The sequence below is a fragment of the Cetorhinus maximus genome, chromosome 6, assembly GCF_964194155.1.
Source record: "Cetorhinus maximus chromosome 6, sCetMax3.hap1.1, whole genome shotgun sequence".
Classification (NCBI taxonomy): Eukaryota; Metazoa; Chordata; class Chondrichthyes; order Lamniformes; family Cetorhinidae; genus Cetorhinus; species Cetorhinus maximus.
In genome coordinates this window covers 125898164-125924845 of record NC_135884.1, presented here as the reverse complement: position 1 = coordinate 125924845, position 26682 = coordinate 125898164, and the positions used below count along the sequence as shown (strand labels likewise).

The 26682-nt window shown below is 43.2% G+C and overlaps 1 protein-coding gene across 1 annotated transcript in view; it reads left to right on the top strand.

The window, feature by feature from the left end:
* The window catches only part of dpep1 (dipeptidase 1), a 61208-nt gene that overhangs the window by 7803 nt on the left and 26723 nt on the right, over positions 1–26682 (top strand). The window contains exons 2-3 of the mRNA XM_078542980.1: positions 4762–4888; positions 7377–7509. Coding sequence (XP_078399106.1) covers positions 4762–4888; positions 7377–7509 — 260 coding nt within the window. The remainder of the gene's footprint in view (positions 1–4761; positions 4889–7376; positions 7510–26682) is intronic.

The window sequence follows — 26682 nt, the reverse complement described above, 5'->3', positions numbered from 1 at the left end:
GGTGCCTGGACCGGTCTGGTGGAGCCCTGCAATACAGCCCACAGAGAGTGTCTTGCATCATCGTCGCCTGCTGTGCCCTTTACAACCTGGTGCTGCAAAGGGGACAGGAGCTAGCTGAGGAGGAGATGGAGAAGTTGGAGGTCACCTCTGATGAGGAGGACGCCAACAGGGATGAGGGTGAGGAGGTCCTTGAAGGCGATGATGACGGTGATGAAGTCATCTCACTGGCCTGATGCAGGCGCACACGGGAGGCCCTCATAGCTGCTAGATTCGTAGGGGATGATGACGACATGCAGTGAGAAGATACAATAGATCCTCACAATGTATATGTGAACATTTGACCCCAGTCTGGCTGATGGCAGCACACATACCCTCTGTGATAAGGCTGCTGTGATGGAGATGCAGTGGGTGCCCATAGACCCTACATTCCAAGAGGATGATGACGACATGCAATGGGGAAACTCTTGGATCCTCAAATAGCTTATGTGAATGTCTGACTCCTGTCTCCTCCCCAGAGAGCAGTGGAGGCTGGGTCATTGAATATGTTCAAGGCTGAGTTAGATTTTTGATCAGGAGTCAAGGATTATGGTGGGTAGACAGGAAAGTGGAGTTGAGGCCACAGTCAGATCAGCCATGATATTATCGAATGGTGGAGCAGGCTCGAGGGGCCAAAAGACCGGCCCCTGCTCCTAATTCATGTGTTCTTGTGTTCTTTCTGATGAGTGGAAGCTTTGAGTAATAGTCAGCTATTATACAATGTCATTCTTGGCTTTGTGTGAATATGTTAGCTCCCACAGTAGCCATGGACTGGGTGGTACTTCACTAGCTATCACCACCTCTTTCTGCTGTGTATTTCTATGCTTTTGGCATGCACTGTATGTAGTTATCATTCTTTCGATGTCTTTGCAGATGCCTATTCAGTACACAGCTGATCTGGTGCTGAGCTTACACTTCTCCTTTCCTAGGTTACTTTCATGTATCTTCTGAAAGAGTACTCTCTGGATACAATGATTCTAGATCCAGCCAGTAGAATGCCAACTCCTAGTGAGATGTCATTTCTAATTGACCAATACTGCCGTATTGCTGGCTGTGTTTGTTGTACCCTGAGTTTGCTGAAACTCCTCTCATGTGACTCTGATCACTGATGTTCAACATCTCTCATCAGCTCTCATAGGTTTGCTGTGTGTTCTGACATGCGAGGTGTGAATGCACTCATCCTGACTCACTTTAAGGTCAAAAGGTAGACACAGGAATTTGTACTATTGAAGGTTGTCAACAGCGAAGATTCCTCGTCAAGCTACATGTTTCAGTAGCCATATTTGGCATTGAACTTGCTAAAAACTTTGGCCCCTGCTACTGCTGGTGTGATCTCTCCCCATGCTGGAGTAGAGTAGTGATTTCTCTTTATTACTTGATTAAGATCTTTGGGATCCAGGCAAATTCATAACTGTCAATTTTTCTCTCTTACAATGATGGAATTTACCCAACCTGTAGGCTCTGTGACTCTGACAATCACTTTCTTTTCTTCCATCTCTTGGGGCTCTCTTTCAAGCTTTCCTTTTAGTTCTATTGTTACTTTACATGGGGAATTAATGGTTTCTCCTCTGGATCTATAATTATGTGATACTCAAAATCTTCAAAGTATCCAACTGTCTCATCAAAACACTCTGGATACATTTGTATCAGACTTTTCTCAGTTCCAATAGGAAGAGCTTTTCAATGGGTGTACTACCTTTAACCTTCTGTGAAGTCTCCTTCATTTCATAATTCCCTGAGATCAGCTGCAGCTCTTCACAACTGTCCAATCCCAGGATAGCAGGACCATCTGTTTCAATGATGAAGAACATACAGTTAATGCTTTTTCCTTTATGTGCTCTTCTGATTTGGGTCATTCCTAGTTGTGGAATCTCAGTTCCACCATATGCTATCCACGTGATTTTATTCAATTTCGGAGCATCTTTCTTTGGGTTACTATTTTCTTTTCAAGAAAGATCTTTTGGTATAGTTTGAATGGGATGATGTTACTCTGTGCTCTGGTATCAAGCTTCAGCTTCAGATTTATGGCTGTGGGCTTAATTCTAATCTTTTTTTCAGAGCTGAGTGATTGTGTGAATTTCTTTTCTCTGAGAACAATTGCATCCTGACGTTTCATGTAGGTGTATGATTCCAATGTCTAATGTGTCCTCAAACTCACTTTTCAGGGGATGGATGTTTTGGTTTCTTTCTCATTAACCCTATTACTCTGCCTCTAGTAGCACAATCGTCATTTCTTTCTTTGTTCTACACATTCTTTCCTAGTGATTGGGCTTTTCACAAGCTCTTTGATCCATATGCGGGACATTTCCTTCTATCAGTGAACTCGTGGTCATCCACAGTTCCTGCACACCTTTCTCTCTGTCTGGTGTGCATTCTTTTGTTGCTGTTTCACTGCATAAATCTTGCTGCCTTTTCCTTGACTTAACTGAAGGCTAGCCATTTGGGTAGTCAGCATGTTCATCTGTCTACTTGTGGCTTCATGTGCCCTGGAAGTGTCAACAGCCTGTGATAGTGTGAACTTGTCCTTTCCAATCAGAGTTTTTTGTATGTCAGGGTATGCAGCAACCCAAATGAGCTGATCCACCTGCCTTTCATCCATCCATGAATTTACACTTACTGGCTACATCTGTCAATCTCATTAAGAAATTATCAACAGGCTCACCTGGTTCCTACCTCATTGCTTTGATTTTCATATCAGTGGGTTTGACTTTGACTGGAGATGTGCGATGAATTTCTCAAAGATTTTGGTTGGGTTTTTATCACTCATTTCCCAGCTACTGAAAAGGTCTAAACCTTTCTCTCCTGTCTGTAAAAAGATGTAATTGACTCCTTCCTCTTCACCGGTGCCTTTCAGAAAGATACTGAATGTCGGTCTGCACTTTTGTTATATCTTCTCAAATGCTTCCACAAATTCATCAGCCTTCCAATTTGTCCTGGGCTAGAGCTGCATGTTCATTGCTAGGTGGCAGTTATCTCTCATTTTCAAACAATTCACTCAGTCTTTTTTCTCTCTCTGGCACTAATCCGGGTTGATCTTTCTCAATCTAATTCAGCATTTCATTTATAATATATGGTATTTACTCACAAACACCTGCTGCCATATGTTATGCCCTGTGGTTCCCAGAAATTCCATATAATTACATTTTTTGACACAGATACTGGAGATTACATCAAGTATATTTTCCCATGTGTGATACATTGAATGATACATTGTTGGTTCAGTACACAGACTGTAATGAAGTGATAAGTGATATGGCATCCAGGATATAAACCTATACATGTGAATGACAAGGTAGTTCCTAAATCGCCTTGGAATAATATAACAATATTCCAGAGGCTATCCCTTGCTTCCAAGTCCAAAGTCGTCAGGGACTGCCACAGAATGCAAGCGTCTACAGCTGCCTGGGAATCTTGCACCCATCAGCTGCACATGAACGGAGTGGACACTCCTGCACTTTACCAATACACTGGTTTGAATCTGGGTAGCTGTGTGGATTGGCAAATGCATGTATTCTGTGCCTGTGGGAAGACAGCCAGAGGTGCAAACCTGAGGGCCCACTCAGTTTGACTGGTGTCACAGGCAAAATTCATATAATTGTCAGTCAGTTACCCTATCTTGTGAGCTGCCAATTGGGACTTCCTGATGTGCCTCCAGAAGAGCTTTGGAAGGTCTTGGAGGCAAATAAGCTGAGGTGGTGTTGGCTTTAACTGCTACTAGTAAAGCATGACCACCATGGCCAGCAAGGAACTGGTCTTCTTCCAGGAGGCTACAGGTATCTGCCACCACCTGACATGACAACCTGAGTCTCCTGAAACACTGCTGTTCCAGCATTTCAAGGAAACTCAGTCTTCACCTGTACATCCTATATTGTGGGAAGAGCCTCCAGTGAGCTGCACTCCATCTGCTGCTCCCCTCTCTGCCCCCGCCCTTCTCTGATGTCCAGCTTCAGGTTTTTACAGCAGACTGATGCTACTGGTGATCCCCTCATTGTTGTGCAGCTCCAGCTCTGTTCATATTGTTCCTTTTCTGAGGTCCAGTCTCAGGCAGCTAAGGCGGCACCCATCCTGATATGATTCAAAAAGTTTCACAAGTGTAGAAAATAACTCTCAGCAAAACTAGTGTGAACAAACCCTTCCTCACCAATAGGTTAAAAAAGCAGCTTTTATACTGAGTATTACTTGCATTATTTGAGTGAGTCATAATCAGCTTCCTCAATTGTCATTGTGTTCTCACCTTGTTTTCAATGGCAAGTTCCAGAAAACCTGAGGATGTGACACTAAAGTTAAAAGTGTGTTAAAACATTACTCCAATTGAGCGAATAGCGTTTTTTTCCCAAGGGGGCTGCGTATAACCAGCCTAATGTCCCCGGGTTTAATGCAGATAGCAACAGGTTAGAGAGATAGCTTCCAGTTTTTTAAATATGCTCATATTTTTTCTGCCTTTAACCTCCTCATCTGTACTTAAATCAATGTGCTTCCCCCATGTTAAAATTTTCTTCTTTATTTCAATTCATACCTGAATTTCAAAGAAATTTCTAAGAGTCAGGGTACTTTCTCAATGCGTAATTCTTTGAATACTGTAAAATATTTGTCTCAAAATTATGTGGAATTGAAAAAGTTTTGCAAACTTCCCAATTTGCCATAAATTGCAAGGAAGTGTATACAAACTAATGTATCACAACCCATCTAGGCATTTGACCTTTGAGACTATTTTTCCAAATTCAGACACAATGACCTCCCATGGCAACTTCTCCGACGTTACCACAACCAACTGAGTAAAGTGGATCTGAACAAGCTGAATGGAACCCACACCAACATCCCCAAGCTGAGAGCTGGTCTTCTAGGAGGACAGGTATTCAGTTTGCTGAATAATTGATTTTCACATTAATATTCAACATTCAAGGTTGGATTAGCTAGGTAGATGAAAGATAAGGGAATAAAGGGATAAGGGAACAAAGTGGGTAAATGTGATTAAACTATTTGCTCGGACGAAGAGTAATCACCTACATGGACCAGTTGGAGTGAATGGCCTGTTTCCAAGATGTAGCTTCTATGTATTACCGACATTAATTTTGAAGAAGCAATGACTTATTGCCAGGCAGTGAGAATGGTGAACAGTCCAACAAATTTTCCTCAGGCTAACATTACACATTAGCATCGGGATGACTTTTATAAACAAATAAACAAGAACGGCCTGGATTTGCATAGCTTCTTTAACGTAGAAAGACATCTCACAATGCTTCACAAAGATGCAAGGAACAGATAACTAATGAAATTTGGCCAATAAGGATAAGCAAATGCAAACACTAATCATGGCTAGTATTCATGATGCGCTGAGTTAGGAGGACAATAACTTACCTTTGGAATCTCCAAAACATCTTTAATGAGGAAAAATATAGTCCAGCCTCTCTCTTTGGACTTTTTGGGAGTCTTACTAGAATTTGTAACAATGGCATTGGAATTTGCTTGCACTGATTTCCACAAAAAGATATATAAAAGTTTTGGAGAGATGTTGCAAGATGCCAGGAGACTGGGAAAGCAGGTAAGTGAATAGTTGGAGTCTTGCCTAAGCTAAAGTGTACTTGGTGAGAAAGTGCATTCAATTATTTGAAAATCTGTGTTTTTTGTTTTAAGAAAAGGAAGTCCTGTAAAACAGTGGGGCAGGAGTTATAAAGGGAAGTGACAGAGGCAGACAATGCTAACTCCATTACTCATGTACTGTAAAATAGTGCAAGAAAAGTTTTAACGATCTTAAGATTAACCAAGATAAGTAAAGGTACAAGTCCCCACGTAACTACTGTTAGAATGACGGTGGTATGACTTACTTCCATAGCTACCATAAACCTCACAAAGTAAATAAATGGGTGATTGTTAAATTTTTAATATTCACAAGAAACCTCATGAATTGCTCACACACCTCATTCCCACCATAACCACTGTGTATTCTCTGAGGCTAACACACAAGTTCTCATGTGAGTATCACATGAGAAATGATTAAAACTAGCCTGCACCTAAAAGCAGTATCACCGTGGTATGGATGCAATCACCTGGGTGAAAGTAAATGCAGTTGCTAATAAATACCGCTCTCTTGTGTCTTTCTGGTTGTAAAGGAACAGGTGGCCCACAATCAGCACTAAAAGACAGCCCTAGGGGAAGGATCAGCCAGAATAGGAACATTAAGTGTGTTTGAGGAGAAAACAGTGCAAGCCCTCAGAAGGCACACAGCAGAGGAAGTGAAAAATGGGAAAGTAAGCGGTGAGCTGCCAAGAATGGGTTGATAAGCACTGGGTCAATGTATCGTACCTACTAGATTGCTGCTATTTCCAGATGTTCAAATGCATTTCTGACCTGCAACATCTACAGAGTGACAACTGAGAGTCCAACCTTCTAAGTTAATTTCCTTCCTTTACCCTCTTACCAAGGGAAATTTCATGAACAAACTGTGGATGTGAGGGGCTCCATCCTTGTACCCATTCTTCAAAAGAACAATGACATGGGAGTATCAACCTCACATGCAGACAGCCGGGATGGTTACCATGCATGTGCCAGAAAAGTGGATAAGGAATCCACTGTCAACATGCGCAACACTATGCAGTGCCAATGTTAGGCCATGCAGAACACCCTGGAATATGAAGCAGTCCAGGCAGAAACTGCAACCGCAAGGTGTCAGAAATTTCTGATGATAGTAGTGACTTCGGGAGTGGCAGCTACAACTGCTTCAGTAAATGCCTTACAGGACAACCTTAACGGGTTGATTTGATAGACATTCCAGAATATGTTTGGAGCTAATTTGACTTGCTTTCATGTCAACTATTAGATCAATTGAATCCTTGCCACTACCTGCATAGCTATTTGTCCCTCAGGATAGTTACAAAAAGGCTACATTCTTCCAAGCCCCTCTAATGCCAACACATGAGGAATCTTCAGGTCTGGGCCTGCGTTCCTTTGCAATCGTAGCTGAAGCAGGTTCTTTAATGGCATTAGGATCACTGAGATGAATTTTACTCAGCCTTTGATGACGCCAATGGAAACATCCTGGTCATCCATCTTTCAACCTGTTGCCATTCGTGCAGCAATACACAGAAGCTAATGGAATATCATTCTCTGTAAGAATATAAAACACGTGATGAAATGGAGTGAGAAAAGGCCATTCAGCCCAACTAGCCTATTTCATCCAATACAGCACGTGTGCTCCTGAAAGGAGCTGAATTTCTTAATTCTATTATTGATGTTACTCACTAATAGCCAAGGTATAAATTGGATTCTTGCATACACAGTTTCAGTGGATTTAATTTATTAAAGTTCTAAATTGAACAATAATGTATAGTCTGTCCTTTCAGTTTTGGTCAGCATATGTACCATGTGAAACCCAGTTCAAGGATGCTGTGAGGCAAACCCTGGAGCAGATTGATGTCATTCACAGAATGTGTCAGATGTATCCTAAAACTTTCCAGTGTGTAGGCTCAAGCAAAGGTGAGTAATCTATTTCTAACACTTGTTGTCAACTGTTCCAATTAAGGTATCAAAATTTTATTTACTTGCCTTATGGCCCACATAAACTGTGGTTATGTTGCTCACTACATTCTCTGATGGACAATCATGAGTAGAAACTCAGTATCCATACATATCGCACTCCCAGCACAAACTCATATAGCGCTGCACTACAACAGGTTTCAGCATACCAACATGCTTGGTCAATGTGGTGCTCATTCTGAGGAAGCACTTCAAAACTGCATGTTCCTGCAGTGTAAGCTAAGTAATAAAAACACTGTTGCTGAAAGTCCACAGAACCTTCCAGCATTGACGCCAGTGGAGTTTGCCAGCTCAACGGGAGAACCCTTCATTAACAAGGGTCAGGTTTGTACAAGAGCCACTTTGGATATATCTCTGGTCCTCATCTGCCCACGATGGCCAAAAGATTCTGCACCCATCCAGTCTTGTGGAACTATGACTCAGAAACCTCCATCCCCTGCCTCTGCATCAAGCAGACAATGTTTACCTTTTATTAATTCTTTCCTTTGACAGGGTAGTGGATGCTAAACTTTGATATGGGTCCCATTTTTTGAGCCCGCATTCAGTCTTCTGAACTCTGATACATCACAACTTACTCAGTACTCTCAGATATTGCAGCCACTGGCTTAGCTAAAGCAGCAGGGACTCCTTGGGTGTTACAGAGTGATAGCAATAGTTACCTGAAATTCAGCTCTTTACAGGTGCCAATTGTGCATGGTACATTGGATGGCACAGGAGTCCTTGCTGCTTTTCTCTGCCCTCCTTGGTGTTATTTGCCTTATGAGGGTTGATGGAAGTTCCATCCCCTTACTAGATAAATAGGAAACTTCTGGAAACAATGGAGAGTCTTATTTGGAAATTATTAGCACACTAATAAATTTTAGACCGCATGCCTCCCTAATGGTTGAAGTACACCACTTTCCACCAGGATTAGATTTGAGCTTTGCAACCTTGCATCAATCCAACTCCTGAATGAAAAATAAAACCGAGGGGTGTCAGAACTCATCCAGGTCTTTGACATTATGTGGAGCGCAGATTGGAACCAGGCATTAAAAACTCAATCAAATTACTGCAAATCTCCTTAATATTATGAGAAAGCAATGTTTCCGCCTGGGCTCTTGTAACATTAAAATAACAGCAGATGTCTTGCTTGGTTAAGAGTATAATTCACTATGATCAGTAATGACTTGAGTCTTCCTATCTGTCCTTCACATTCTGTGATACTACAGGTAGCAGTGTCAACAGGAAAGTATATCCACAGTCTAATATCATTTGGAGGTTTATTAGGTGATTAGTAGCCACTGTTGTATGTTGGTTGTGACTGGCTAAGGAATGATTTGCTGAGACATTTTATGTCTGAATAATAACTGGTTTATTGGATGAACATAACTATATACAGCTATACAAGACTATAGATGTTACTCAGTTTGAGCCATGAGAATTCTCCTTCTCGATTCATGATCATGTGTCTCTTATATCATCATGTGGGTGGTACTGTTTCTCCAGTCCCACACTGGAGACCCTTTCAACCCTAACACTCTAACACAATATCTACCCCTGCAAGTCTTTGTCCAAATATTTTTTACATTTATATTTACATACTATCCCATCTCCACCTCTAGTCTCTGACTTCATAGGTTTAAATGGTCTGGAGTTTTCATGACTCTCCCTGACTGTGCTATTGTCAGGCTTGGAAGAGGGGTAGTCCCCCTTTGGACATGTTTGCTTTGACTTGGTTGGTCTTCGGTAAGTTACAGTATCTGGTGCATCATCAGTTTGTGACTCAACATCTTGTTTTTCCAAATGTATAATGGATGGTTCCCTTATCTGGTTCAAGACTTGATCCTCTTTTTTTCCTCTCCTTGCTGTTATGCCTCTCTCAATCTGATATTTATTTCTCATGATTGGATTTTGTGGGTTAATGCCTCTCTGTGCATTTGATATGCTCCCTATCCTTGTCTGCTAAGTTGAACCTGGTTTCTTTTGACAGTTTTGTCTGTCTTTCTTTACTTCTGGAGTGATGATACCTTGTAGCCTCTTGTTCGTGAACTCTTGGGTAATCCTGGACTGCTGCCTCTGGGAATAATTGTTTCGGCAGGATAGGAAGCTATGAGGAAGACACTTGATCAACATCTTATTTTCCCTCAAATTCCAGTAAACCTGGGGTAGCTATAAGGTCAGCGTCTTCCAACTTGGAGGAGGTGGACATGATTTGGTTCGGTTCTGTCTATAGCTCTGGATTTGTTTGACTGCAAGGATCCTTAACTACCACTTGTGGTAGATGGATAGGTGTGGATGCACCTACAAAAGGGTCACCACTGTCGGATGAATGTGGTATTGTACCAGTGAATTCCATCGATTGAGTTTCATCTTCCACCTTCTTAGCTGTTGCAGGATCATGGCCGCACTCAGGTACTTGTTAGTCCAATTGGTTCATTACCTCTTCGGTGAGAACAAGTTTACTCTCTCCCTCTTCGACATATTCCTGGAAAAGGACTGGACTATCGGCATCTGTGAAGAGTGTCAAAACATCAGCGCTGAATTCCCAATCCAAATCAGTGCAGTTGGGCAGATTGAGGGGCTCAGATTTGATATCTACGATGACTGTTTGTTGATTGACGTCCCCCACTGTCCTAATGAGGTTGAGGTCGATGCAGGCATTTTGGCTCAGTTGAGAAAATTCCTGATTGTGAATTAGATATGTTTCCAGTACCTGCTTGTTCTTGTATTGGACTGTTGCCTGAAGCATGCCTGTGACTTGTAGTTTGATCCCTCCTGGGACATATATCTGGTTTCAGTTGTCATCAGCCATTGTTTTACTAGCCATGGTTCTTTGTTGGACAAGTCTGTTATACTTGCTCCTGTACCCAATTTGAAATTAGTGATATGTCCATTGACACAAATATCTGTATTCCAGAATGTGTATCTGGGTCTTCGATCTTACCTAGGAAACATGTTGTGCCTCTTGTTGGGATTCCTCAATTCCTTTGATGGCCTTGTGTGTGAAGATTCTCTTGTTATCCTCTGCATGTCTGGAGGTTTTAGCCCTGCACATCTTTCCAAAGTGTTCAAAGCTTTAATGTTGAAAGCATTCTGCAGCGCATTGCTCGCACCTGCGGGGCTTTTTCACGTCACAGCGCTGGCATGGTTTACTAGCATCTTGAGCTTTTGTTCCATAAGGTGTCTTCTTCCCTGGATTGCCTTTGACCTTTTGTTTAATAAGTTGTACCGTCATTGGGGGTTTTCTGAGTCAGGGTTTGTCCTCTCCTCTGAGTATAGCTCTATTCTGTTTAAGGACTTCTGTTTGTCTCACCAACTGTTAGCCTGCTCCAAAGTTAAATTTTCTTTGGATTGCAGAAGGTCAGATGGGGTGTGATTGGTAACATGACTACAATGCGATCTCATCTCAGCTCGGTTTTAAGATCACCATATTCGCAACCTTCAGCCAGTCAATGCAGATCAGTGATAAAGTCATCTACTGGTTCAGATGGCTTCTGGATCCTTTTGTTAAACATGGCTCTTTCTGAGATCTTGTTAGTTCGTAAATTAAAGTAATTATCAAAGGCTGTTAAGACTTCTTTGAATTTGTCTGATGTTTCATTAATGCCTTGTCTTGCTATAACATCATCCGCACCCGCTCTGATAATGTATTGACTTGTTCAGCCTCAGATTTATTGTCCACTCCAGAAGCAGTTCTGAATCTTAAAAATTACTTCCTCCATTGTGCAAAATTCTGTGTTTGATTTGGTCCTTCCATATGCCCAAATCGATCAGGCAAAGTGAATTTGGAATCCATGGCTGTTTTAAGCTTTTAGGAGGTTTGCCTTGATTTTTTTGCAGTAATGAAGTTTTTCCCTTTCACTGATAGCCGCTGTGGTCCTTTTTTGGTAATTGTTCCTAAACTTGGCAGAGTTTTTAAACTAATCACTGGAAGTGACTATTAAGCTTTGTCCACTACTTTCCTCCTGCTGGAGAGTCATTTTTAAACAGCTGAATTTATTATTTTTTTTCTCAATTGCTGCCTCGCAGTCTCCACATGTACTGGCGCCGACCTCGCAACCAGACTGCGAGGTGTATCAAGACCCGTTCTCACCAAAGTGGAATTTGTCCCATGCTGCCTGCTTCTTGCGCCATTAAATTGAAGATTTTGAGCCTTTTTCAAGACTTGCTCACCCTTCTTCGATTGTCGCTAGGTTATTTGACTCTGCTGCTGGATCAGGATTTTTTACGGACCACCATGTGCTATGGTGCAGTCCTTCGTAAGTTGAACAGTTGATTTTTTTTCTCTACCTCTCTGTCTCCATGTCTTCTGTGGAGTTCTTTTGGAGGTTTTCCACTTACTGAAGTCTTCAGTTTTGGCACCTTTTTTCCTGGTCAGACTTGCAAACATTTTAAATATTGATTTTCAGAGATTTTGGGGTCCTTCACAGCTGCTGCCACCACGGCCACCACATTGTAGGTTAATTGTGACTGGCTAAAGAACGATTGCTGATATTGTATGTCTGAACAATAACTGGTTTATTGGATGAACATAACTATATACAGCTCTACAAGATTATAAGTGTTACTCAGTCTGAGCCACGCGCATTCTCCTTCTCGACCCTTGGTCATGAGTCTCTTACATCATCTTGTGGGTGGTACTGTTTCTCCAGTCCCACGCATTAACCCTTTCAACCCTGAACACCCTAATACTACAGTCACAAGAATGGGAACAGATAGCAGGATCAATGTCTGACACATAAAAATCTTTGGTGTCTTGTTTCCCTTAAACACAAAAAAAGCGAGTAGGATGAGAGAGATTGTACATTGTAAATTACAATTACATTTTATTTACAGTGGGGTTTTTCCATAAATTCTTTCCCAAGATATGAAACAAAGCACTCTGCTTTAATGGAAAGCAGCAACCCTTTAAGAATTGCTCATCCCTCCCCCAGTTGAACTTCTGACCTATCACAGTACCCGTTTTCCAGACCCTCAGTTCTACTAGTGTGAGTGGGTCTGTGTCATGATATTGTTTGTAATCTCAGGGGCTTGGGTGTTTAACAGGTAAACAAAGGGACTGATTCCTGCAATGCCCACTTGCGAATCGGAAGATTCCTGTGACATTAAGGTTAAGGATTGCGGTGAACCAGGTTGACCAACTCAGAGCAAAAACAAAAGGGACACTTCAACAGGGGTTTTGGGGGAACTTAGTAGGTGTTGATGAGGCCGGAGGAGTAGTTGGGGTGGGGGGGGGTGTAGTGGGTGGGGCGGTGGGGAGGGTGGGTTGCTGATGAGACCAGAAGTCTGGGGCTGGGGGCTGCAGCTGACGAGGCCAGAGCGTGGGGTAAGGCGGAGTGGGGGCGGGTGGCAGGAGTGGTGCTGGCAAGACCGGACCCAGAGGTGGAGGTCACCTTGAGGGCACAGTGGGCACAGGGTCGACAGAAACAAGGAGGCCCACAGGTCTTGACCAAATATAAAACCAGGCTACAAGCAAAATACTGTGGATGCTGGAAATCTGAAATAAAAACAGAAAATGCTGGAAAAACTCAGCAGGTCTGGCAGCATCTGTGAAAAGAGAAACTAGGCCCTCATTAGAAATCGCATATAAAATAGTTTAATTATATTCTACCCACCTCTGCTCGATCGAAGCGCCGCACTGCTCCCCACCACACAAACACACTGTCCAATTCCAAACCCACAACAGATATATTCAGAAGCCCCTCTCCCCAAATCCCCCCTTGCCCTCACTCACTCAGCAGATCCTCTCCCCAGATCCCTCTCAATACTTACAGAAGCCCCTCACCCCGCTCAGGCCTGCTGGACATTGGACCCTCAACTCGGGCCTGACAGTGCCGCTGCCTGACCCCCCCCCCCGACCGGCTTGGGCCTGATAGTGCCACCACTGGACCATCCCTGACACAGGCCTGACAGAGCTACCACTGGACCTCCACGATTCGAGCCCGACAGAGCCTCCACTGGACCCCCACAACTCGGGCCTGACAGAGCCTCCGCTGGACCCCACAACTCGGGCCTGACAGAGCTGCCTTTTGACCACCCCCCCCACCCAGCCCTCCAACCTGAGCCTGAGTGGTGCCAGACCCCCTCCCCTCAACCACCTATCTGCCAAACAACTTTCTGAGTGCTGGCAAGTGTCCTGTCTCCTGTTCCTCAGAGCTGAATGGGCTGCACACATGCAGCAGTGCAGTGCACACGTGCAGCAGCGCAGTGCACACGTGCAGCAGCACAGTGCACACATGCAGCAGTGCAGTGCAAATGTGCAGGCACCAAAGACAAAGGCAGCAGCAAGAGGAGAGTCCAGCAGTTTCCTCAGTCACAGCCTGGAAGAATCCAGAATGAATGGCACCCTGGGCAACCAACATTCGGGACACAGAACAGTAAGGCAAATTACTGGAAAATCCTGTAAAATACAGGATGGTTGGTCACCCTGTGGTGAAACATTCCCAACACTTGGAGGGATTTAGCTAATATGTGGCTATAACTGCAGGTCTTCAAGGCACAGGAGATACATTTTAGTCACAACTTACTTGGTGAACCTGTGCATCCTCTTGCGCTGTTTCTCCACGATGCTTAGGTAGTTGCCTTTGATGTAATGGAGTGGGACTAGTATTAACTGCAAGCTTTCTACGCTCCCTTCATCCCCATGCCTCCCTCTCCTCCCCCTTCTCTTGCTCCCCAGAAATACATCCACCACTGTCTCCTGAATGCATAATTCAAAGAAAAATAACTCCAATGTAATATTCAGTTATTGTACTGCATTGTTAAAGTGAAATTCAAAATCTTTCCCTTCCTCACAATCTGTAGGCTTTGCACACAGTAGGCGACTAATGAGAAAATCAGAATTGTTCGTCATAAAACTTAACATACATTCAGTGGACAGGAAATCACAGATAATACACCGGAGATTTCCCAATAGCACCATCCACATGCAAATCCTCAACATTTCTTCCCACCAGCTTGAGTCCTGAAAAGGAGTAAAATACAGAATGCTGTTCCAATTCTGCATTAAGGGTTGTAACAAGGATGTAAAATCAAATATGTCATTTTTTTGTGTTTGCTAATATTTGTGAACCAACTTTTGAAGGAATAAGAAAGCCAAGAGAAGAACTTTATGGGCCGTAAGTTCTGAGCTCCCCAGTGTCGGATTGGGGGATGTGGGGGGAGGGGGTGGGTGGGGAGGGGGGGGTACCCCAAAAGATGCCATTGCCCTGCGCTCTGAACCAGGCGAAAATGCAATTTTAAAACGCAAACTTCGGATGGTCCCAACAGGGAAACACCAACAGTTACTCAGAAAAAGTTAGAATTAAAACCTCTTCTAACTCCTGGGTAGCAATCGTAAAGACTCAGACCAATTCCCTCCACAGGCCTACCCCCACACCCTGGCCCCCCAGGGGACTCCCCCACCAACACCCCGACTAACCACCCGCTATTCCCCACCTGCCATGGGACTCCCCACCCCACCCCGCCACCTTGGGGCCAGACTCTCCTGCACCCCCCGGCACCCCATCCACCCTCCCCCCGAGGTCAGACCCGACCCCCATCCCTCCGAATGATTGACACCCCCCACCCCCTCCAGAACCTTCGACCCCATTACCACTACCCAAATGTCCCATCCCCTCATCTCCAGATGTCTGGCCCCACCCACACCCACCACCTTCCCGGCCCAACCGCCCCCATAACCCCCACCACCCCCACCTCCTGATGTCTGAACTCCTCCACCCCACCGATCTCCGACCCCCCCCAGCCCCCCTGATGTCCAACCCCCCCCCGATGTCCAGCCCCCACCCCCTGATGTCCCCCCTATCCCCCCAAAGTCCAACCCCCACATCCTATGATGTCCAACCCCCACCCCCCTGATGCCCAGCCCCCATCCCCCCGATGTCCAACCCCCCTATCCCCCAAATGTCCAATCCCCACACCCTACGATGTCCAACCCCCCCGATGTCCAACCCCTCCAATCCGCCCAATGTCCAACCATCCCAGCCCCCTGCGATGTCTGACCCCGCCCCCACCCCACACCCCAGCGCAACCAACAATACCCATCACCCTCCAAAGCCTATCTGCTTACCTTAGGCACTTACCGTCTCTCTGGCCTGTCAATCTCAATCAGAACTTTAAGCTTACCTGGTTTACGGCAACTGGTGCTGTAAAAAGGGGGCGTATCCTCCTTCAATCCGACTCTGCTGGACTATGACGCCGGGCTTCAGAGGCTGCTGCACTGCCTGGATCTCCCCCGGCCCAAGTTGGAAGGTCGGGCGAGATAGGCATGGAAGAAATTTGGCGTAGGTAAGTGGGCACGAAGCGGCAATCTAACACTGATTGCCACTTCGAGGAAGTTACGGCCCAATATGGACAAAAAGCCCATAATTCCAAAAGCAAAATACTGCAGATGCTGGTAATCGGAAAATGCTGGAAAGCTCAGCAGATCTGGTAGCATCTGACAAGAGAAACAAAATTAACATTCCAGGTCAATGTTCTTATGAAAGGTTTACCTTGTTTCACTTGCCACAGATACTGCCTGACCTGCTGAGCATTTCCAGCATTTTCTATTTTCGTTTAAGGTCAATAGCACATTTTGTTGATATTACATTCCCTTTTCACTCATTTCTTTTTCACTCATTGTTAGATTTACCTACAAGTTCAATCTCGCTGGTGGGAAGCTTTTAGAAATGATAATCAAAATTAACAGCCACTTGGACAAATGTGGATTAACTAAGGAAAGCCGGCATGGATTTGATAAGGGCAAATCATGTTTAACTAATTTAATTAAGTTTTTCACTGAGGTAACAGAGAGGATTGATGAATGTAATAGAATTGATGTGTATATGGATTTCCAGAAGGTGTTTGATAAAGTGCTACATTAAAGGCTTATCAGCAAAGCTGAAGCCCAAGGTGAAATGGGCAAACACATGGCAGATGCAATTTAATGCAGAGGAGGGTGAAGTAATTTATTTTGGAAGGAAGAAAGAAACGAAGCAATCTAAGCTAAATTGTGCAATATATGTTGAATATATATAGGAGGATATGTTGATATCCAAACATACTCAAATGGAAAATTGTCCTTGTGAAAAATATGCTTTGGAGAATGAAAACGGGCAGAGAGAGAATTTTCATCTTTATCATAATTAAATCTGCTAGTGACTTAATGCGTTTCAATGCATTTTATATTGCTGTACATTCATACATGTGTCAAGAATTGATTTTAAAAGAGCTGTACTATTGGAATTTACTGTTTGTTCCACAGTATATCTTTGAAAATTACCTGAATAAAATATTGTTTTGTTTTATACAAGATGATAGAGCAAAATACATTGTCACATGTTAATCTATGTTTTAGGGTTTGTTTAATGTCTTTTGCCAAAATGTTAGAACATAAGTTTATTGATTATTAAGTGTCATGAAGAGATACTAATGTGTACAATGTTATCGGAAATTATTTTTAAATTGGAATTCTAGTGAGCGTCTGTGTCTGGGTGTGTGCCTGTCTGTGTCTTATTGGATTAAAGCCAGCCAGACTGGGTGCTTTGATGTATAGTAGTTTTGACATGTTAATTGGGTGAACAGTAAGGTAAAGTGTTCATTTGCATTTGTTGAATAAACCATTCAAGACTGTGGGTAAAATCTTGCACCTAGCTAGAAGAAGCCAAACAATGAGTTTATTTTTTCATCTTACTAATAAAATTGTGCTATGAAAGGGGTTTTATTGTTAGAAGAGCTGAAGTTCAAAAGACCTAGTGATACAATGGAAAATTTACATTCAAAGGGAAAGCTAGGTATATAAAAGAAAGGAGTTTGTATGTGTGACGTATGCCTAAGGAGCCTGTATGCCTCCAACCAACATGCAAAGGAACCTCATTCGGAATTCGTAGAGTCAAATGTGTTTTGCCTGGTGTCTACTTAAAGTCTCTGGGTTACTGTTGCCTTAGTGGAGATTTGCCTGGGGGTGATTAATTTGGGGATTTGTTAAAAAATTATTATAGTAGTAATTTGTAACCATGTGTATGTGTTTAATCTGTTGTTAAATTAATAAATATTTAATTTAGTTTTATGTAAAAACCACGAGACTCGATCTTATTCCTACTGAATTCAAAGTCTGCATCTCGAAATTACAAATTGCAAAAATGGATTATGACAGTTATTTCAAGTTTCCCTCTGGGATTTGAACAATTCAGCCTTTCCCATCAGCTGTGTCATAATATAAAGTAATACTATGCAACCTTAGTGAATAGCGATGCCAAACAAAATTAACCTATGTCTGTTTGTCTTGATCTTAATATGAACTTGCATACAAATTAGGAGCAGACATAGGCCATTCAGCCCCTCGAGCCTGCTCTGCCATTCAGTAAGATCTATTTGTGGCCTTGACCACATATTCCCACCTACCCCCAATAAACTTTGACTCCCTTGTTAGTGAAGAATCTGTCTATCTCTGTCTTAAAAATATTCAAAGACCTTGCCTCCACCGCTCTCTGGGGAAGAGAGTTCCAAAGACTCATGACCCTCTGAGAGAAAAAGTTTCTCCTCATCTCTGTCTGAAATGGGAGACCCCTTATTTTTAAATGGTGTCCCTGAATTCTAGTTCTCCCCACAAGGGGAAACATCCTTTCAGCATCCACCCTGGCAAGTACCCTTGTATGTTTCAATAAGATCACCTCTCATTCTTCTAAACTTCAATAGATACAGGCCCAACCTCTCCTCACAAGATAACCTTGCTCCCCATCTCAGGGATCAATCAAGTGAACCTTTTCTGAACTGCTAATGCATTTATATCCTTTCTTAAATAAGGAGACCAAAACTGTATACACTACTCCAGATATGGCCTCACCAATGCCCTGTACAACTGCAGCAAAGCACCCCTACTTTTATATTACATCCCCTTGCAGTAAATGACAACATTCCATTTGCCTTCCTAATCACTTGCTGATACCAGCTTTTTGTGATTCATGTGCCAGGACACCAAGATCCCTCTGTACCTCAAGAGTTCTGCAATCTCTCTCCATTTAAATAATATGCTGCTTTTCTATTCTTCCTGGCAAAGTGGACAATTTCACATTTTCCCACATTATACTCCATCTGCTAAATTTTTGCCCACTCACTTAACCTACCTATATCCCTTTGCAAATTCCTTACATTGTTTTCATACTTTCCTACCTATGTTTGAATCATCAGCAAATTTAGCCACCATACATTCAGTTCCTTCATCCAAGTCATTGATATAAATTGTAAATAGTTCAGGCCCCAGTTCTGATCCCTGTGACACTCGTCACATCTTGCCAACTTGAAAGTGACCCACATATGCCTACTCTCTGTTTCCTATTAGCTAACCAACCCTCTGTCCCCGCTAATATGTTACCCCCTACACTGTGAGCTCTTATTTTGCATAGTAACCTTTGATGTGGCACCTTGTCAACTGCCTTCTGAAAATCTTAAGTACAGCACAACCATGGGTTCCCCTTTATCCACGTTGCTTGTTACTTCCTCAAAGAACTCCAAGAAATTAGTCAAACATGATTTCCCTTCGCAAAACCATGTTGACTCTGCCTGATTGCATTGAGATTTTCGAAATGCCCCTCTATAACCTCCTTAATAATAGATTCAGGCATTTTCCTTGTGACAGATGTTAAGCTAACTGGCCTGTAGCTTCCTGCTTTCATTCTTCCCGTGATAGGAAAAGGATGATTCTGGATAGATGAGAAAAAACATTCTGCCAGAGCAATCCATGTTAGTTTATTTTTTTATCACTATACTGATGATCCCTCTCTAGATCACAATTTCATATGCAGGACCTTGGAAATCACAGGTGAAAGCTCAGCCACAGTTGTAAACTTTACATGTGCCACAACTGACAGAAGATAATAGCAGATGCTATTCATTGTATATCTTAATGATGACACGGTTGCAGAACCTCCTGCATTTCTAATTGGGCTCAAGTACTTTCTCATTAACATTTTTAGCTTTGTATACATTAATATATTTTAGTCTGAATATCTTTCTTTTCCAGTTAGCTACTCTTCATTTGTGAACAAAATTAGCTTGATAATAGGTTAAAGCAGAACCTGGATGCAACACTGGGATAGTGGAAAAAACAGCCTCTTACTAAATGTCTTGAAAATCATCAGTGAAGCAGAGATAAACTTTAGTCCCCATTATAAATTCCCCTGTTTCTGACTGTAAGGGACCTACATTTGCTTTCACCAATCTTTTTCTCTTCACATACCTATAGAAACTTTTACAGTCAGCTTACTCTCGTAATCTATTTTCCCCTTCTTAATCAACACCTTGGTCCTCCTTTGCTGAATTCTAAACTGCTCCCAATCCTCAGGATTGTTTTTCCCAGCCAATTTGTATGCCTCTTCCTTGGATCAAATACTATCTCTAATTTCCCTTGTAAACCATGGGTTGTCCACATTTCCTGTTTTACTTTTGCGCCAGGCAGGAATAAACAATTGTTGCAGTTCACCCATGCGCTCTTTAAATGTTTGCCATTGCCTATCCACTGTCATCCCTTTAAGTAATGTTTCACAGCCCTTCATAGCCAACTTGCGCCTCATACCATCATAGTTTCCTTTATTAAGATTCAGGACCCTAGTCTCAGAATCAATTACGTCACTCTCCATCTTGATGAAGAATTCTATCATATTATGGTTGCTCATCCCCAAGGGGCCTCGCACAACTAGGTTGCCAATTATTCCTATCTCATTACACAATACCCAGTCTAGGATGGCCTGTTCTCTAGTTGGTTCCTCAATGCATTGGTCCAGAAAGCCATCCCACTCCAGGAATTCCTCCTCTACGATATTGTTACTAATTTGATTTGACCAATCTATATGCAGATTAAAGTCACCCATAATTACAGATGTTCCTTTATTGCATATGTCTCTAATTTCCTGTTTAATGCCATTCCCAACATCACCACTACAGTTTGGGGGTCTATATACAACCCCCGCTAACATTTTTTGCCCCTTAGTGTTTCTCAGCTCTACCCGTACAGATTCCACATCGTTGGAGCTAATACCATTCCTCACTATTGCGTTAATTTCCTCTTTAACCAGCAATGCAACTCCAACGCCTCCTCCTTTTTGTCTGTCCTTCCTAAATACTGAATACCCCTGGATGTTCAGTTCCCATCCCTGGTCACCCTGCAGCCATGTCTCCGTAATCCCGACTATATCATATCTGTTTACATCTATTTGCGCGGTTAATTCATCCACTTTATTGCAAATGCTCCTCGCGTTAAGGCACAAAGCCTTAAGGCTTGTCTTTTTAACATTACTTGTCCTGTTGCCACCATTTTCCACTGAGGCCCTGTTTGATTCTGGCCCTTGATTTCTCTGCCTATCACTTTTCTTATTCCCCTTTCTGTCTTTTGTTCTTGTCCTTGATTTCCCTTCCTCGGACTCCTTGCATAGGTTCTCATCCCCTGCCACTTCAGTTTAAACCCTCCCCAACCACTCGAGCAAATGTTCCCCCTAGGACATCAGTCCCAGTCCCTCCCAGGTGTAACCCTTCCAGTTTGTACTGGTCCCACCTCTCCCAGAACTGGTCCCAATGTCCCAGGAATCTGAAACCTTCCCCCTCGCGCCATCTTTTCAGCCAAGTATTCATCCGATATATCCTGCTATTTCTACTCTGACTAGCATGTGGCACTGGTAGTAATCCTGAGATGACTACCTTTGAGGTCCCACTTTTCAACTTACTTCCTAACTCTCTATATTCTGCTTTTAGGACCTCATCCCTTTTTTTACCTATGTCGTTTGTACCAATGTATACCACGACCACTGGCTGTTCACCCTCCCCCTTCAGAATGTCATGTAGCTGATCTGAGACCTCCTTGACCCTAGTGCCAGGGAGGCAACATACCATCCTGGAGTCTCATTTGCAGCCACAGAAATGCCTATCTATTCCCCTTATAACTGAATCCCCTTTAACTACTGCATTCCCACACTTTTTACTCCTCCCCTGTGCAGCAGAGCCAACTGTGGTGCAACGAGTTTGGCTGTTGCTGCTTTCCCCTGAGAGGCCATTCCCCTCAATAGTATCCAAAGCAGGGAAATAGCCACAGGAGATTCCTGCACTGCCTGCCTAGTCATCTTGCTTTGCCTGGTGGTCACCCATTCCCTTCCTGCTTGTGGCCTCTAAGCCTGTGGTGTGACCACCTCTTTGTATGTGTTATCCACGATACTCTCCGCCTTGCGGATGCCCCACAGTGTCCCAGCTGCCGCTCCAGCTCCGAAACTTGGGCTTCCAGGAGCTTCAGCTGGAGACACTTCCTGCACACATGCTGGCCCCGGGCACTGGAAATGTTCCCAGCTTCCCACATAGAGCAGGAGGAGCACACCACGGCTTTGAGCTCTCCTGCTATGACTTACCCCTTTAAATTAAATTAAACCTTTTGGAAGATACTTAATATCAAATAATATCAATTACTCCACAGCCCTTCTTCCCTGCTCCTCGTCATTACAGAATATAGCCCTTACAAACAATGAACCACAAAATAAGACCTTAAAAACTATAAGCGATAAAAGTAGTAAGTATCTACCCGACCGTACTCACGGTACTCAAAGGATCACCTCGTTCCCTCGTCACCAAACTCCCTCAGTCACCAAACTCCAACTTAAGCACTCTGCTGCAGCCCAAAGCAGCACTCCAGTGCAGATAAATTAACAGCACAAATAGATATAAATGGTTATGATATAGTTGCAATTATGGAGACATGGCTGCAGGGTGACCAAGGATGGGAACTGAACATCCAGGAAAAAGCTGAGAGGAAAAAGCTGGAATCAGATGTAACGGTATTACAGTTGAAGTAAGGCAACTACAGAGGCATGAGGGAGGAGCTGGCCAGAATTGACTGTGAGATGAGCCTAGCAGGAAAGACAGTGGAACAGCAATGGCAGGAGTTTCTGGGAGTAATTTGGGAGACACAGCAAAAATTCATCCCTAGGAAGAAGAAGCAAACTAAAGGGAGGACAAGGCAACCATGGCTGACAAGGGAAGTCAAGGACAGCATAAAAGCTAAAGAGAAAGCATACAATGCGGCGAAGAGCAGTGGGAAACCAGGGGATTGGGAAGCCTACAAAGACCAACAGAGGACAACTAAAAAAGAAATAAGGAGGGAGAAGATTAAATATGAGGGTAAACTAGCCAGTAATATAAAAGAAGATTGCAAGAATTTTTTTAGATATATAAAAGGTAAGAGAGAGGCAAAAGTGGACATTGGGCCGCTGGAAAATGACGCTGGAGAAGTAGTAGTGGGGAACAAGGAAATGGCGGAGGAACTGAATAGGTACTTTGCGTCAGTCTTCACAGTGGAAGACACGAGTGACATCCCCAAAGTTCAAGAGAGTCGTGGGGCAGAGGTGAGTATGGTGGCCATTACCAAGGAGAAGATGCTAGGAAAACTGATATGTCTGAAGGTGGATAAATCACCTAGACCGGATGGATTACACCCCAGAGTTCTGAAGGAGATAGCTGAAGAGATAGTGGAGGCGTTAGTGGTGATCTTTCAGGAATCACTGGAGTCAGGGAGGGTCCCAGAGGACTGGAAAATCGCTAATGTAACTCCCCTGTTTAAGAAGGGAGTAGGGCAAAAGATGGGAAATTACAGGCCGTTTAGCCTGACCTCGGTCGTTGGAAAGATTTTAGAGTCCATTATTAAGGATGAGATTTCAGAATACTTGGAAGTGCATGGTAAAATAGGGCAAAGTCAGCATGGTTTCGTCAAGGGGAGGTCATGCCTGACAAATCTGTTAGAATTCTTTGAGAAGGTAGCGAGTAGGTTAGACAAAGGAGAGCCAATGGATGTTATCTACTTGGACTTCCAGAAGGCCTTTGACAAGGTGCCGCACAGGAGGCTGCTCAGTAAGATAAGAGCCCATGGTGTTAGAGGCAAGGTATTAGCATGGATAGAAGATTGGCTGTCTGGCAGGAGGCAGAGAGTGGGGATAATGGGGTCCTTCTCAGGATGGTGGCTGGTGACTAGTGGAGTTCCGCAGGGGTCAGTGTTGGGACCACAACTTTTCACTTTATACATTAATGATCTAGATGAATGAACTGAGGGCATCCTGGCTAAGTTTGCAGATGATATAAAGACAGGTGGAGGGACAGGTAGTATTGAGGAGGCGGGGAGGCTGCAGAAGGATTTGGACAGGTTAGGAGAATGGGCAAAGAAGTGGCAGATGGAATACAATGTGGGGAAGTGTGAGGTCATGCACTTTGGTAGGAAGAATAGAGGTATGGACTATTTTCTAAATGGGGAGAGAATTCAGAAATCTGGAGTGCAAAAGGGACTTGGGAGTCCTAGTCCAGGATTCTCTTAAGGTTAACTTGCAGGTTGAGTCGGTAGTTAGGAAGGCAAATGCAATGTTGGCATTTATTTCGAGAGGACTAGAATATAAAAGCAGGGATGTGCTGCTGAGGCTTTATAAGGCTCTGGTCAGACCACATTTAGAATATTGTGAGCAATTTTGGGCCCCGTATCTCAGGAAGGATGTTCTGGCCCTGGAGAGGGTCCAGAGGAGGTTCACAAGAATGATCCCAGGAATGAAAGGCTTAACATATGAGGAACGTTTGAGGACTCTGGGTCTATACTCGATGGAGTTTAGAAGAATGAGGGGGGATCTGATTGAAACTTACAGAATACTGAAAGGCCTGGATAGAGTGGACGTGGGGAAGATGTTTCCATTAGTAGGAGAGACTAGGACCCGAGGGCACAGCCTCAGAGTAAAGGGAAGACCTTTTAGAACAGAGATGAGGAGAAACCTCTTTAGCCAGAGAGTGGTGAATCTATGGAATTCATTGCCACAGAAGGCTGTGGAGGCCAGGTCATTGAGTATACTTAAGCCCGAGATAGATAGGTTCTTGATTGGTAAGGGGATCAAAGGTTACGGGGAGAAGGCGGGAGAATGGGGTTGAGAAACTTATCAGCCATGATTGAATGGCGGAGCAGACTCGATGGGCCGATTGGCCTAATTTCTACTCCTATGTTTTATGGTCTTATGGAGTATTCAATATTTAGGAAGGACAGACAAATAGGGAAAGGAGGTGGTGTAGCATTGTTAATAAAGGAGCAATGCGATAGTGAGGAAGAATATTTGCTCGGAAAATCATTATGTGGAATCTGTTTGGGTGGAGATAAGAAACACCAAGAGGCAGAAAACGTTAGTGGAGGTTGTCTACAGGCCCCCAAACAGTAATGGAGATGTAAGGGAAGGTATTAAACAGGAAATTAGAGACATGTGCAATAAGGGTACAACTGTAATCATGGGTGACTTTAATCTACATATAGATTGGACAAACCAAACTAGCAATAATACTGTGGAGGAGGATTTCCTGGAGTGTGTATGTGATGGTTTTTTAGACCAATACGTTGAGGAACCAGCTAGAGAGCAGGCTATCCTAGACTGGGTATTTTGCAGTGAAAAAGGATTAATTAACAGTCTTGCTGTGCGGGGTCCTTGGGGAAGAGCGACCATAAAATTATAGAATTGTCCATTAAGATGGAGAATGAAGAAGTTGAATCCGAAACTAGGGTCCTGAATCTAAATAAAGGGAACTACGAGGGTACAAGGCGTGAGTTGGCAATGATGGATTGGGGAACTTTACTAAAAGGGTTGATGGTAGAGAGGCAATGGCTAATATTTAAGGAATGTATGCATGAATTACAATAATTATTCATTTCTGTCTGGCACAAAAATAAAACAGGAAAGGTGGCTCAACCATGGATTACAAAAGAAATTAGGGATAGTTTTAGATCCAAAGAGGAGACATATAAAACTGTCAGACAAAGCAGCAAGTCTGAGGATTGGGAGCAGTTTAGAATTCAGCAAAAGTGGACACAAAGATTGATCAAGAAGGGGAAAATGGAGTATGAAAGTAAACTTGCAGGGAACATAAAAACTGACTGTAAAAGCTTCTATAAATATGTGAAAAGAAAAAGATTAGCAAAGACAAATGTAGGTCCCTTGCAGTCAGAAATGGAGGAAATTATAATGGGGAACAAAGAAATGGCAGAAAAATTGAACAGCATTTTGGTTCTGTCTTCACAAACGAGGACACAAATAATTTCCAAAAATGTCAGGGAACCAAGGGTCTAGTGAGAGGGAGGCATTGAAGAAAATCAGTATTAATTAAAAAATGGTGCTAGAGAAATTAATGGCTCTGGAGCAGCTCCTACAGATTGGAGGGTGGCAAATGTAACCCCACAATTTAAAAAATGAGGGAGAGAAGAAACAGAATTACAGACCAGTTAGCCTAACATCAGTAGTGGGGAAAATGCTAGAGTCTATTATAAAAGACGTGGTAACAGAACACTTGGAAAGCATTTATCGGATTAGACAAAGTCAGCATAGGTTTATGAATGGGAAATCATGCTTAACCAATCTACTGGAGTTTTTTGAGGATATAACTAGTAGAATAGATAAGGGAGAATGAGTGGATGTGGTGTATTTGGATTTCAAAAAGGCTTTTGATAAGGTCCCACATAAGAGGCTAGTGGACAAAATTAAAGCACATGGGATCAGGAGTAATACACTGGCATGGATTGAGAATTGGTTGACAGATTGGAAACAGAGAGTGGGAATAAATGGGTCTTTTTCCAGATGGCAGGTGGTGACTAGTGGTATACCACAGGGATCAGTGCTTGGGCCCCAGCTATTCACGAAATATATAAATGACTTGGATGAAGAAACCAAATGCAATATTTCCAAGTTTGCTGATGATACAAAACTGGGTGGGGTTGTGAGGAGGATGCAAGGTGGCTTCAGGGTGATTTAGACAAGGGTGTGTGGGCAAACACATGGCAGAGGCAGTGTTACGTGGATAAATGTGAAGTAATACACTTCGGTGTGAAAAACAGAAAGGCAGAGTATTATTTAAATGGTGCTATATTGGGAAATGTGGATGTACAAAGGGATCTGGGTGTCCTTGTACACCAGTCAATGAAAGTAAACAGGCAGGTGTAGCAAGCAATTAGGAAGGCAAATGGTATGTTGGCCTTCATAGCAAGAGGATTTGAGTTCAGAAGTAGGGATGTCTTACTGCAGTTATACAAGGCCTTGATGAGATCACACCTGGAGTATTGTGTGCAGTTTTGTTCTCCCTACCTAAGAAAGGATATACTTGCCATAGAGGGAG